We start from the raw sequence: 13,465 nt of genomic DNA, 5'->3' as shown, positions 1-13,465 counted from the left end.
AATCAAAAAATGACTTAGCAACTGTTTAAATGTTAAGCTGCATCTTTTTCCAGGGTACAGCAGGAAATAGTCTAAGACTGCACTCAGAGTGAGTTCTTGTACATGGAATAGACCAAACAGATACACAGACTGAAACAGAAACAAAGATCTTGTGAAGCTATAATGCCCTTCTCAAGGACATAACTGATTGCACACAGTGCTGTGCGCTATCAGGAACAGGCATTTTTGGCGTGTAATCTCCCAGATCCAGTGGTATTGGCTATATCTCTTAGTTATTTTGATTAATATTTATATTATTTTCCTTTTCTGAGAGAACCACTGTTATACCATTAAGATGATTTTCATATTATGCAACAGAATCTTTAATGTGCAGGTTATACATTCACATTGACATCTAAGACAAAGATAAACTGAAGGTGATCGCTCTTCTTTCAAACTACCAAACCGCAGTCTTTAAAACGTTCTATTAACTGCAGCACTTCATGGGAATGCTGTCATTAGCTTACTGGCAGTTCCGAAGGTCACTGGAAATGTTTCAAGTCAGGAGCTTGTCTGAGCTGATCTAGTAACACAACTTTGAAAATTGTTAATTCATAATCAACAGCCTATAGACTGTGGTCCACAGACCAGCCTGCTGGTTATAACAATCGTGGCTTTCCTATAACAGAAAGAACAACAGTACACAATGATCAGACTGCTGTGCAGAGAAGAAGTAAATTGGAATTTGCCCACCTTGTTCAACTGCAAAGAGGAATTCTTCTTGTTAACAAATAACATAATGGCTCTGTTAATAGTTAAGAAATCTAAAACCTGACTATCACCACCAAACACAGGCAAATGGGACAAAGTTCAATTTAGGAAACCAGGTTGGCATGAATGAGTTGGGCTGAAGAGTGTGTTTCTGTGCTGCATCACTCTATGTTCCATTTAGGTGAACAAAAAAAAATCGTGAAATGTTCTCTTAAAAAGAATCATCAACTTAAATAAAAGCAAACTATATTAAATTCAACAACCTTGCAGGATAGTTGGGTGGTGGTTTGAATTACATTTAGCATTTTTAATGTACATGCTGAGATTTTTTTATTTATTGTCAGAAAGGCAGAAGTATGACACAAAGAGAGTTTTGAATATTTTAGTGGATGTTGCTGGCTAAAAGATAAGAAAGGAAGGTTGGTGGGAGGGGCAACTTGGCAGTCAGCCACTTCAAGGCACTCATTATTTATGATGTGGAAGTGTCGGCATTAGACTGGGGTGGATAAAGTTAAAAATCACATAACACCAAGTTATGGTCCAATTAGTTTATTTGGAGGTATGCTCAGGATCGCATAGCTATTTAGCATGTGAGAGTCTCATGCGTTATTGGAATTAACCAGACAAATTGCTCCATCAAGTAAGGATGGCCATCCACAGAATCGAGAAAGAGCTATCATATGCTAAACAGTTAAGCGACGCCAAGCTTCCACATAAACCTGTTGGACTATAACCTGGTGTTGTGTGATTTTTAACTTCATTATGTTCAGTTGCCAATTGTACAAAATGGAGTCAGTAGTCAACTGCATAAAATAAATCACCAGTAGAAGTTTTACAACAGGTTATCTGCTTTTCTAGGAGATAATGCAAAGGATAGATGAACAACTTAAAAGTTGGGCAAAACTAAATGAAAAAGAAGAAAACTTTTAGACAGTGATCATTCTTTCTTCTTTCCCCTGTTATTTGTAAGATTGGTCCCCACATCTAATTTCAGACATCTTGCCACTAACTCATAACACAGTAATGAGCTTTCAGTTCTGAATGACCTGAAACATTATGACTTTGCCTTTCTCTCGGGAGATTGCCAGACTTAGAGTCATAGAGTCAGATAGCACAGAAACAGATCCTTTGGTCCAAGTAGCCCACGCAGAACATAATCGCAAACTAGTCTCACCTGCCTGCTCCTGGCCCATATTCCTTCAAACCTTTCCTATTCATGTACTTATCCAAATGTCTTTTAAATGTTGTAATTGTACTCACATCCACCACTTCCTCAGGAAGTTCATTCCAAATGAAAACCATTCCCTGTGTAAAAAATTTGGTCGTGTCTTTTTAAAATCTTTCTCCTTTTACCTTTAAAGCCTTCTTTCTTGAAATATCAACCATTCTTGCTTCTACTTAAGAGAATCCATGTTATACTCCACATATTCTTTGCCAGATCTATTAATTACCTCACCATCCTTAATCTCTCCTTCCTGTGATCTGAAGTCTTTTTAAAAACACAAATACCATACAAGAAATGAACCACATTTATCAGATTTATCTGTTTTCCAATGTTTTGCAATGTTGGCAGGATACTACACTCTTTGCACTGATGTTTATTCCTTTCCATATCCCATTTAATTAAAATGTTTAACTCAATCATAAGGAATCTAGTTTTACCCAAGACATTGCTGTCCATTCTTCCAATACTGTTTAAGAAGGGCTGTATGACAAGCCAGGGAACTATAGACCGGTGAGCCTGACCTCGGTGGTGGGCAAGTTGTTGGAGGGAACCCTGAGGGACAGGATGTGCATGTATTTGGAAAGGCAAGGACTGATTCTGGATAGCCAACATGATTTTGTGCGTGGGAAATCATGTCTCACAAACTTGATTGAATTTTTTGAAGAAGTAACAAAGAAGATTGATGAGGGCAGAGCAGTAGATATGATCGATATGGACTTCAGTAAGGCGCTCGACAAGATTCCCCATGGGAGACTGGTTAGCAAGCTTAGATCTCATGGAATATAGGGAGAACTAGCCATTTGGATACAGAACTAGCTCAAAGGTAGAAGACAGAGGATGGTGGTGGTGGAGGGTTGTTTTTCAGACTGGAGGCCTGTGACCAGTGGAGTGCCACAAGGATCGGTGCTGGACCCTCTACTTTTTGTCATTTACATAAATGATTTGGAAGCGAGTATAAGAGGTACAGTTAGTAAGTTTACAGATGACACCAAAATTGGAGGTGTAGTGGACAGTGAAGAGGGTTACCTCAGATTACAACAGGATCTTGACCAGATGGGCCAATGGGCAGATGGAGTTTAATTCAGATAAATGCGAGGTGCTGCATTTTGGGAAAGCAAATCTTAGCAAGACTTCTACACTTAATGGTAAGGTCCTAGGGAGTGTTGCTGAACAAAGAGACCTTGGAGTGCAGGCTCATAGCTCCTTGAAAGTGGAGTCGCAGGTAGATAGGATAGTGAAGGTGTTTGGTATGCTTTCCTTTATTGGTCAGAGTATTGAGTACAAGAGTTGGGAGGTCATGTTGCAGCTGTACAGGGCATTGGTTAGGCCACTGTTGGAATATTGCGTGCAATTCTGGTCTCCTTCCTATCGGAAAGATGTTGTGAAACTTGAAAGGGTTCAGAAAAGATTTACAAGGATGTTGCCAGGGTTGGAGGATCTGAACTACAGGGAGAGGCTGGACAGGTTAGGGCTGTTTTCCCTGGAGCGTCGGAGGCTGAGGGGTAACCTTATAGAGGTTTACATAATTATGAGGGGCATGGATAGGATAAATAGACAAAGTCTTTTCCCTGGGGTCAGGGAGTCCAGAACTAGAGGGCATAGGTTTAGGATGAGAGGGGAAAGATATAAAAGAGACCTAAGGGGCAACGTTTTCACACAGAGGGTGGTACGTGTATGGAATGAGATGCCAGAGGAAGTGGAGGAGCCTGGGACAATTGCAACATTTAAGAGGCATTTGGATGGGTATATAATAGGAAGAGTTTGGAGGGATATGGGCCGGGTGCTGGAAGGTGGGACTAAATTGCGTTGGGATATCTGGTCGGCATGGACGGGTTGGACCGAAGGGTCTGTTTCCATGCTGTACATCTCTATGACTATGACTCTGATATAAAAAGTAGTACAAGTCACACATAAAGATGCTCTGAACAATCCTTTACAACCTGCCTTTTACATTGATGGGCCTTTAGTTAATTGATTTTAAAAAACCTCAATTTATAGCTTTGATTCCTATCACACTGATTTACATGTTTTAATAAACCAAAAAAAATGGAAACCTGGAGTAATTAGCAAAACCTCAGCTGATTCATCACTGTCGACTGAATCCCAAATGCAGATTGTACTGTTTCAATAATCACTTGGACCTTATCTATAACAAAATGCAAAGTTAATTTTACTTAAATAACTGCTGTGGTATGGTTTTGTACTGGCAAATTCCAAATTTTAATCCTGATAAAGTTACGAAAAAAAATTGTTGCTGTTAATGCAAGGTTACTGAGAAATTGTCTCAAGTAATTCCTGGGTAGGTAGGCAGAAGCAATTCCTGTTTGTAAAAGTATCAAGAGCAAGAGTGCATAGATTTAAAATGACGTACAAAAAGGCAACGTAATGCGAGAAAATAAACTCTCTCACATAGTGAATAGTTAAGGCATGGGGTACAGTGCCTGGAAATTTGGAGCAGGCTGGTTCAATTCAGGCATTCAACAGGGCACTGGATAATTATTTAGAGTGAAATAGTGCGCAAGGATATGAAGGAAAAGCAGGAGAATGGTATTGGGTAATGATTTAGCGAATTATTTAATAGCTTGAGCTGGCATAATGGGCCAAATGCCCTCCTTTTCTATTCTGTGATTCTTTGATACCTCACTACTTGGTATACATTTTATACACCACATAAAATTGGTAATGAACACAGATATATCTACTTCATCATTATGTAGCTTGGTAGGATTGTGTGCCATGATTTATAATGAGCATACCTAACCTACATATCTGCTGAGGGGAATTCTAACAGTTAGTGGCCAGAAACAGGCAGGGTAGTGAGCAAAATGGAGTGGGAGAGTGACCCCTAACCAACTTAATGTGAATGACTACAATTTTAAATTGCAGGTGCCAAACAAATTCAGCAGGGGCCAGCACGTCTTGATTAAGTATACAGATTGCGTCCTAATGACTTAATCAGAATCTAACCGCAATCTTCAACCAGGACTGCAATGATAAAGCCCTGATGGCTTCCTTGGCAGACCAAACCCAATAGAAAGAGAGTACAAAGGTTTGAACATACTAAAAAGCAAGGAGATGTTATATAATGTTCGGGGTTTTAATCAAGGCTGGGAGGATTCTCTGTTAGAACCCACCATGAAACCTTCCTTTCCCCTTGGTCAATTCGCCCTTTCCTCCAATTGCAATTCCGTTCAGGATTCCCTACTTATCCAAATGCCAGATCATTCTATGAGATTTCTGGCTCATGTCACTCAAAATCTAGTCACTGCCTTGCGTAGTGACTATGATTCTGACCAGAGAGTGGGAGGCTAATCTCCAATCTAGAAATGGGATGAGCAAGCTGATTTCATGATGCCGTGTGATCCCTCCACCTCCACCACCCCCGCCCCGCCCCACCCCCCCCCACCTCCAAAACAGTAAAATTTCTCTCATTGTTTGTGAATGGTGCGCATGTCAATGAAAGCTGAATTCATTAATGTTTTGATTTTAATAGTTAACAGAGAAAGTGCATGTTAAGGTAAAATTACATCAACATTCATGCTGTATCTACTGCAACAGGTAGATGCCATGTAACAAAGCCAACTTTTTAAAATGTGTGAGAGATCTCGGGTATTAAGCAGTTATTCCACACCAGTAATATATAATATTGGCCTTTTACAACCTTAGGACATCCCAAAATACTTTATTAGCCATTAAGTACTTTATGGGTGTGTAGTTACTTATGTAATGTAGAAAACACCACTGCAAGCTCTTACAGACAGCAATGTGATAGCTGACTCAATCATCTACTTCTCCTTAAGGTTCTTGGTTTAGGGATAAATATTAGTCAGGTGACTTAGGATAACTCCCTGTTCTTTGTCAAAATAATGCCATGTGATTGCACCCATGAACTGAGTATATAGTGGCTTGGTATACTATCTCATCTAAAAGACAGCTAAAAAAAATGTTGCATTTCCTCGGTATTGTACTGGTGTATCATCCCATTAATGTTTTACCGAAAATCCAAGTGAATTTTGAAAAATACATTTCCCTGTCAGTGATAAATCAACATTTAAATGAATTCTGTGAAATCAGCAGGTAATAACAAATATACAGTTGGAGCAGATCCACACAGATTCAGCTTATGAGCAAGTCTACATTGGAGGTCCTATCAGAAAATGTTGCTAATTCATTACGAGTAGACAACAATCCAAGTTTGTAGTTTTTCCAAGTTTAATAAAACAAAGAGTTGGGTAATTAAAAGTCTATTATGCAAACTAAGGCTATCTAAGCACAAATATATTTTCTTACCTCTGCTTGGCACTTTGCTTCTGGCAAAGCCAGGGCCTGGCTGATGACTGTAAGGCTGTGTCATCTCATGCACATGATTCATATTTATTAGTAGTGTCTCTGCATCCCTACATCTAATAGCATTAAGCAGTACTGGATTCTCTTGGCAGGCTTTGGTGGATGTGTCAGTGCAGTCTGTATTGTCCTGATACCCCTCCCTATTCCCTTCGCTTACACAGTCCTCTTCCATACTCTCCGAATGCATCAACGGAGGATGGTGGACAAAACTGTGTCCTTGGGATGATGAAGGGGGTTGTGGAATATGCTCTTGGCCTCTGACCTGTAATAAACGATGGTGCTGATGATACGTTTCTGTACTTTGATAAGGCATATTTAATGCTTGGTGATCTGATAAAGTCTGTTGCTGCCCGCATAGGTTGGCAGTCATGCTCCCAGCATCTGCCACCCCTTGGTTCATGTGCCTCAGCAAGTCATATTCCTGCTGCTGCTGTTGTTGTTGCTGCTGCCGCTGGTGATGTTTTAAGAAATGTGCCGTCTCGATATGAGGTAAGCGCAGGTCCTGTTGCCCTGTCAATGAATGCCTGGGTGACAGTAAACCCTGGATCATATGGCCATACTGCTGTGAAACTTGTTGGTGTCTTGTGTAATCAGATGGCGTTGGAGAAAGCAATGCCTGATGTAGTGATGAAGCTGTGAGATCCTGCTGCTGCTGCTCATGCTGCAGGAGAGCTTTACCAGCCATGTTGTTATAGTTTAAAAGTGGGTCCATCTGTGCAATTTTCATGGGTTGGGAAAACGCTGCTGCTTGGTTGAAGTTGTTGGTTCCACACCGAAACTGCTCCTGGAAAAGATGAGGGTGCAAGTGCGGCTGATCGTAACTCAAAGGTGAGAATCGACTGATAGGTCGACTGAAAATAAACAGAAATCAGTTTAAGACAATTGATGACGTTATGAATTGGTGGAGAGTCACATATTAATCAGATAGTATAGTAATGTGGGCTTCTAGTCAGTACTTATTTATTACATTTGTGAACACAGTTACAGTTTTCATGGGCCATAACTTGCCATATTTAGCTGCAGCACTGCTGCTCATGGGTCTCCCTTGTCCTCACCGATGTGGAGGATCATGAGCTGCCATTTCAGCCATCTCCAGTGGGATGCCATCACCAGACCCATATGCCCCACCTCTCCCTTGTCAGGCTTCTGCAAGGACCAATCCATCCAGGACATCCTGGTCCACTCCCAACATCCCCCTACAGCTTCAAGGCACCTTCCCCTGCAACCGCAGAAGGTATAACACCTGCCCATTTACTTGCTCCCTCTCCAAACACATGTACCAGGTGAAGCAGCACTTCACTCAATCTAGTCGACTGCATTCGCTGCTCACGTGGTTTCCTCTACTTTGGGGAAATGTAGACCTGGTGACTGCTTCACAGAATACCTATGTTCTGTCCACAAAAAAGACGATGAACATCCTGTTTCCTGTCACTTCCTGTCCCACACCACCCTGTTCCCTTGCCAACATCTCTGTCTCAGGCTTGCTGCAGTGCTCCAGTGAAGCTCTGCGAGCTAGAAGCACAGCATCTCATTTTCCATTTGGGAACTCTACAGCCTTCTGGACTGAATATCGAGTTCAACAATTTTAGGACTAGAGCACCTTCCTCAGCTTTTCCCCACCACGACACATCAAGTCACGTTATCACACAGTCTGATGATGGTTTTATGCCCGAAATGTCAATTCTTCTGCTGCTTGGATGCTGCCTGACCTGCTGTGCATTTTCCAGCACCACACTCTCAACACGTTATCACACGGTCTGCTGTTACACACATCCCATTGTTAGCCACTAATAATCCCCATGAACAACTATTCATTTTCCTAGGCTGACTGTCATCCACTTCTTTGTCTGTCCAATTGTTTTTCTCTCTCTTTAGGCTCTAAGCCCTCCTCCCACCCTATCTTCTGCATCAAAAACACCTTTTTCCTAGCTACCATCAGTTCTGAAGAATGGTCACTAGACCCGAAACATTAACTCTGATTTCTCTCCACAGATGCTGGCAGATCTACTGAGTTTTTCTCGTAATTTCTATTTTTTCTTTCGAACTTCCAGCAGTTCTTTGGGTTCTTTAATATACTGGGGATATAGATTCAAATGCAGTTGATTCTGAAATGGGCTATGAAATTGTCAAACAAGCCACTCATTTCTGTCTGACATTTGTTGCTATAAAGTCAAAAGAAAGGGATGATATTGGATGAAATTGGCATTGCCACAGACACCAGAATTGTGATGTGAACATAGCCCTGTCAACCCTGCAAAATCCTGCTTATTAACATCTGTGATTTTCCCAAAATTGAGAAGATTGTCTTGCAGACTAGTATGAACCCACCTAACATAGTCATACTCACAGAATCATACAGATAATGTCCCAGCCTCCACCATAATCAGTATGCCTGGGTACATCATGTCCCGCTGGCAGGATATACTCATCAAACGTGGAAGCATGGTGGCACATAGTCATGAAGTAATTACCCTAGGAGTTGTGAACATTGACTCCAGATCCCATAAGTCACATGGCATCAGGTCATAGGCAAGGAAGCTTCCTGATTACCACAACCAGCAGCAGGGTGGGTGTTCCTATATCTCAAAGACCGCAAAGGTTCTAGAGCGGCACGCTGGCTCAGTGCCAGGGACGTGGGTTCGATCCCCATCTCGGGTGACTGTGTGGAACTTGCACATCCTCCATGTCTGCAAGGGTTTCCTCCGGATGCTCCGGTTTCCTCCCACAATCCAAAGATGTGCAGGTCAGGTGAATTGGTCATTCTAAATTGCCGACTGTGTTCGGTACATTAGTCAGAGGGAAGTAGGTCTGGGTGGGTTACTCTTCGGGGGGTCGGAGTGGACTTGTTGGGCCAAACGGTCTGTTTCCACACTGTAAGGAATCTAATCTAAAGAAAGCTCACCATCGACTTTTTCCAGAAAAAGGATGGATGAGAAAATGCTGGCTTACTTAGCAACACCTATTTCCAACAAACAATAAGACAACTTGTTAGTTAATTTTAAGATTTCCAACCTTAAAAAAACCCTTCCAAGACTCAGCAGTATAACAACTATTCAGCAATCAAGAGGAGAGATTTTGAACAGTGTTTCAGTACGACCTTCAAACAATTTTCCTTCATTCTTATTGTGTAATGTTGAATCCCCCATTAAAATATGTGGCAAAGCAACATACCACTGGCAAGTCTAATCTTGATTTTGACTCAGTTGCTAGGAGGTAAATTGAAATAGCTTAAGAGCATTTTAATTTTCTCTCTATTACTGAGGAAGCATCCAGCTTCCATTCAATGTCTCACCTTAACAATGTTATTACAATTGGAAACTAGACCCAAAGAACAGTTGCGTTAAAACTCATCCTGGCATTGGAATGCAGAGATGCCCAATATTTATTGGGGCAGGATTTCCAACTGGCAGCAAGGAGTTCTGGTCCCAAAATATTGTACAGTTTTAATGCCAAGCTTTTCATTTCAAGCGTGATTGTCTCTGGAGGCTAGCCTGATTGACTGGAAACTTTGGGAATACAATGGCAAAAAAAGCATAGCCCCTCATGGTAAACAAGCTGTCGGCATGCACAGAAAATGGTTTGGAGGCTAGGGGCATATATTAGGGGAGAAGGTGTTAAATGTCTGGGAGGTAGATAAGGAAGTAGGGATGAATCAGCGATCAAAGATGTTGTGTTGGGATTGTGACATTCAACTGGGGTAAGGATTGAAAGGAAGCCAGCCTTTTCCTATTGTCCCACAAGCAGTGCTGGAAATGCACTGAACTCTTCTATGCAGCATTTGTTTCTGTTGCATTTAGCAACACTTTTGAAATCCAGTTGGTCAGGGTTAAATTTAAAATGGAACTGAAATGTAAAGACTGCAGACAGTTATATGGTCAATCTGCCACATAGGAACAGACCGGTTTCCTCACCATCACTACCTTCCACAATGCATCTGCCAACCCCTCCCAATCTCTCCCTCATTCATGAGAACAGGAAATGGCCTGTTTCAATGTATATTTGAGATTGAGATTTTTTAAAAAGTTTTACACCTGCCTTGTTTAAGGGGTTAAAATTCCCCTCATATTTTCTGAATAATCATGTCATAATTTAAATCACATTAAGAAATCACAAGGCATCCAGTGCTATTTTGATGCTAAAATTTGTACTTTAACTTTCAGAGGTGTTAAAAGAACAAAAAACAATTCGGAATTATCAGTCAGGTTCACAGAATGACACACCTGCAGATATTGAAAGCTACATATATTAATTCAGTCTCCTGTTCTTTACAAACCAAATACACATGTACACACACTACATCAGTTTCAACTGAGTAAAATGGATAACAGGTATTCTCTGAATCATTTCCCAAGGCTGTTCTGACCAATCAAAGTTGGTCAACCTGAAATACAACTGAAACAAAGCTTGGCAGTTAATGTCAGTCATCATTAGCCAGTGTATTTTTACAAAGCAACACCTCTGGCCTTTAGGATTCACTTGCCAACCAATCAGCACTCCCCTCTCATATAGTATGAATGTTGTTTTCCTTTTACTTGGTATTTCTTATAAATTTTCCTGTAAGATGAAATGCTTCAACAAAATCTCTTTTCCCATAAACATTCAAATTCTGTTCAAGCAAATTGCTCAAAGCCATCCATTAACTAAATTAATACAAAACAAAGAAATGCGGATGCTGGAAATCTGAACTCAAAACACTAACTCTATTTCTCTCCCCAAGTGTAACTGTATTACTCCATTAACTTCTCAAAAAAATTTCTTGATCGATATCCTACTTTATCACTGTGAATAGGGTGGCAATACAACATAAAGCAAATTTACACAAATCGTATTTCACAGTAGGTGGTGATATCAATTGGAAGTTCACTATTCACCAGTTTAAGTAGATAACTTAAAAAATGTGATTTTACAGAATTATGAGTAATGGGGTCATTTTAAAAAAAATTAACATGTCATATTAAAACTATGGTACGAACAGGTTTCCATGTGATATAAAGATATATTTTAGACACCTTCGAGAAAAATATTCTATTTTGTACCACACCCAGATTCTGAAGATGTATAGACCATCAACACCTAGTAATTAGGTTCAAGCATAATCAATCTTACCTGCTTGTCTCTGCACTGTCAGCACTCAGTTGTTTTGCTAAGGCTCTGTGTTGTCCAAGCCCAAGAGATGGCATGTGCAACCCTCTCTGTTGGAGAGGAAGATGATTGCTTGGACTGATGATTCCACGGGGGTGTGTGGCATGCAATGTCTGCCCAGCACTTTGTAGCAAGTTATTGCTGAGCATGTCTGTTGGCTCTTGGACTTGGATTGTAACTTGCTGTGTTTGTGATTGCTGAGACAACCCGGGTTGTAAATTCATTCGAGGCAGATTAATGTTTGGGGGTGGGGGACTATTGCTTGGCTGCTGGAACAAAGCATGTTGGGATGTTAAGCCTTGAAACTGAGATGGAGAAGAAACACAACCTAAGGAATTAAGAACAAGCAAACATTTCAGGCATGTCACAATCTAGAGACAAAATCCAGCCCTTTAAATAGTTCTAGGCAATTCACTTATTAAATAGGGAACATTTCTTTACAAATAAAGTTTCAAAGAGCTGAACAATAACTGTGAATCCATAAATTAAATAAAACAAAATATTTTTGCACACACAGCATCTGGAGAGAGAGAGAGAGAGAGAGAGAGAGAGAGAGAGAGAGATGGACAAAGAGGAAGAGAGAGAAAGAGTGTGAGCAAGATAGTGAGAGTGTGAGCAAGATAGTGAGAGTGTGTGTGTGTGAGAGTGAGAGTGTGTGTGTGAGAGAGTGAGAGTGTGTGTGTGAGAGCGAGAGAGAGAGAGTGTGAGAGTGTGTGTGTGTGAGTGAGAGAACTAGAGACAGAATGAGAGAGAGAGAGAGAGAGAGAGAGAGAGAGAGAGTGAGAGAGAGATATTCAGTAATCAACCTGTGAGATCACATTATAACATGTCTTCTGTGGGAAAGTGGGCTTGAACCCAAAGCCTCTGGTCAGAGATAGGGACCCTACCAACAGTTCCACAAGACAAGATCTTGCTAGTCTGCATCTAAAGACAATGGCTTGCAGCAACTTGTGAAGCCAATTGCTGACCTGGATAGTTCAGGTTAGGAATACTGAATGTACTGCTAAGTATTGACTAGATCTCAAACAGCATTTAACAAGCATATCATCTTGGAGTGACCTTGATTTTGGCAAATCCATTTATCAGCTTCAAAAGGAAATAATCTATAAATTGAAATCATAAAAGTGCAAAAATTATTTATACTGGTTAATTTTGGTGTCCAAAATTAGCATGGAAAGTGCTTACTGCTGGATTGCATGATGGCCGCAGTGCCAGGAGGAGGACTATTATTAGATTTGCTGAAGAGATGATTGTTGGGATGGTTGGGAGGAGGACTCGATTGTTCATGCTGAATTTGTAACCTACAAAATGAAATATTTTTCAGTGTTACAATTTGGAGGCAATTACAGATAGTTTCAAATATCATCACTTTTTAAAACTGGAAATAATGCTTTCATTAAAAACTTTTCAGTAACCACGATCCTATTTAATAATAACTCACCATAAGTTCGTGACTTTTATAAAATTTGTTGAAATTAACAAACTTGTGCGATACATAGCCACAAGCTAATCAGTGCTGAATATAATAGATTCTGAATATGTCGCCTGACAGGCTGTGATTGCTGTATTGGGTGATGAGCTTATAAATTAATATAACAATGTTCTCAGTTAATTTAATCAATATTTCAGAAAATGCAGTTCTAAGAACACTGGTGTTACTCCAAATTAAACAACGGAAGTATTAAACGTGCTTCTCAAGGCTAAAGACAACGATAGCAGATACGTTGACAGGAAAAGGAGGGCAGAGTCACAGAGATGTACAGCATGGAAACAGACCCTTTGGTCCAAATTGTCCATCCCGAAACTAATCTAACCCCACCTGCCCATATCCCTTCAAACCCTTCCTAATCCTATACCATCCAGATGCCTTTTAAATGTTTCAATTCTACCAGCCTCCACCACTTCATCTGGCAGCTCATTCCATACACGTACCACCCTCTGAGTGAAAGAGTTGCCCCTTAGGTCTCTTTTATATCTTTCCCCCCTCACCCTAAACCTATG

General features: G+C 40.6%; 1 protein-coding gene across 4 annotated transcripts in view; it reads right to left on the bottom strand.

Annotated features, from left to right (window-relative positions):
- The window catches only part of sik3 (SIK family kinase 3), a 305,261-nt gene that overhangs the window by 9,523 nt on the left and 282,273 nt on the right, over window positions 1–13,465 (bottom strand). For all 4 annotated transcript variants that reach the window (XM_072593295.1, XM_072593296.1, XM_072593294.1 and 1 more), the window contains 3 exons: window positions 12,650–12,765; window positions 11,429–11,792; window positions 6,266–7,173 (listed from right to left, as the gene is read on the bottom strand). In XM_072593295.1, the coding sequence (XP_072449396.1) occupies window positions 6,266–7,173; window positions 11,429–11,792; window positions 12,650–12,765 (1,388 nt within the window). The remainder of the gene's footprint in view (window positions 1–6,265; window positions 7,174–11,428; window positions 11,793–12,649; window positions 12,766–13,465) is intronic.

Source organism: Chiloscyllium punctatum, chromosome 23, assembly GCF_047496795.1.
Source record: "Chiloscyllium punctatum isolate Juve2018m chromosome 23, sChiPun1.3, whole genome shotgun sequence".
NCBI classification, from domain to species: domain Eukaryota; kingdom Metazoa; phylum Chordata; class Chondrichthyes; order Orectolobiformes; family Hemiscylliidae; genus Chiloscyllium; species Chiloscyllium punctatum.
This window is presented reverse-complemented; position numbering and strand designations above follow the sequence as displayed.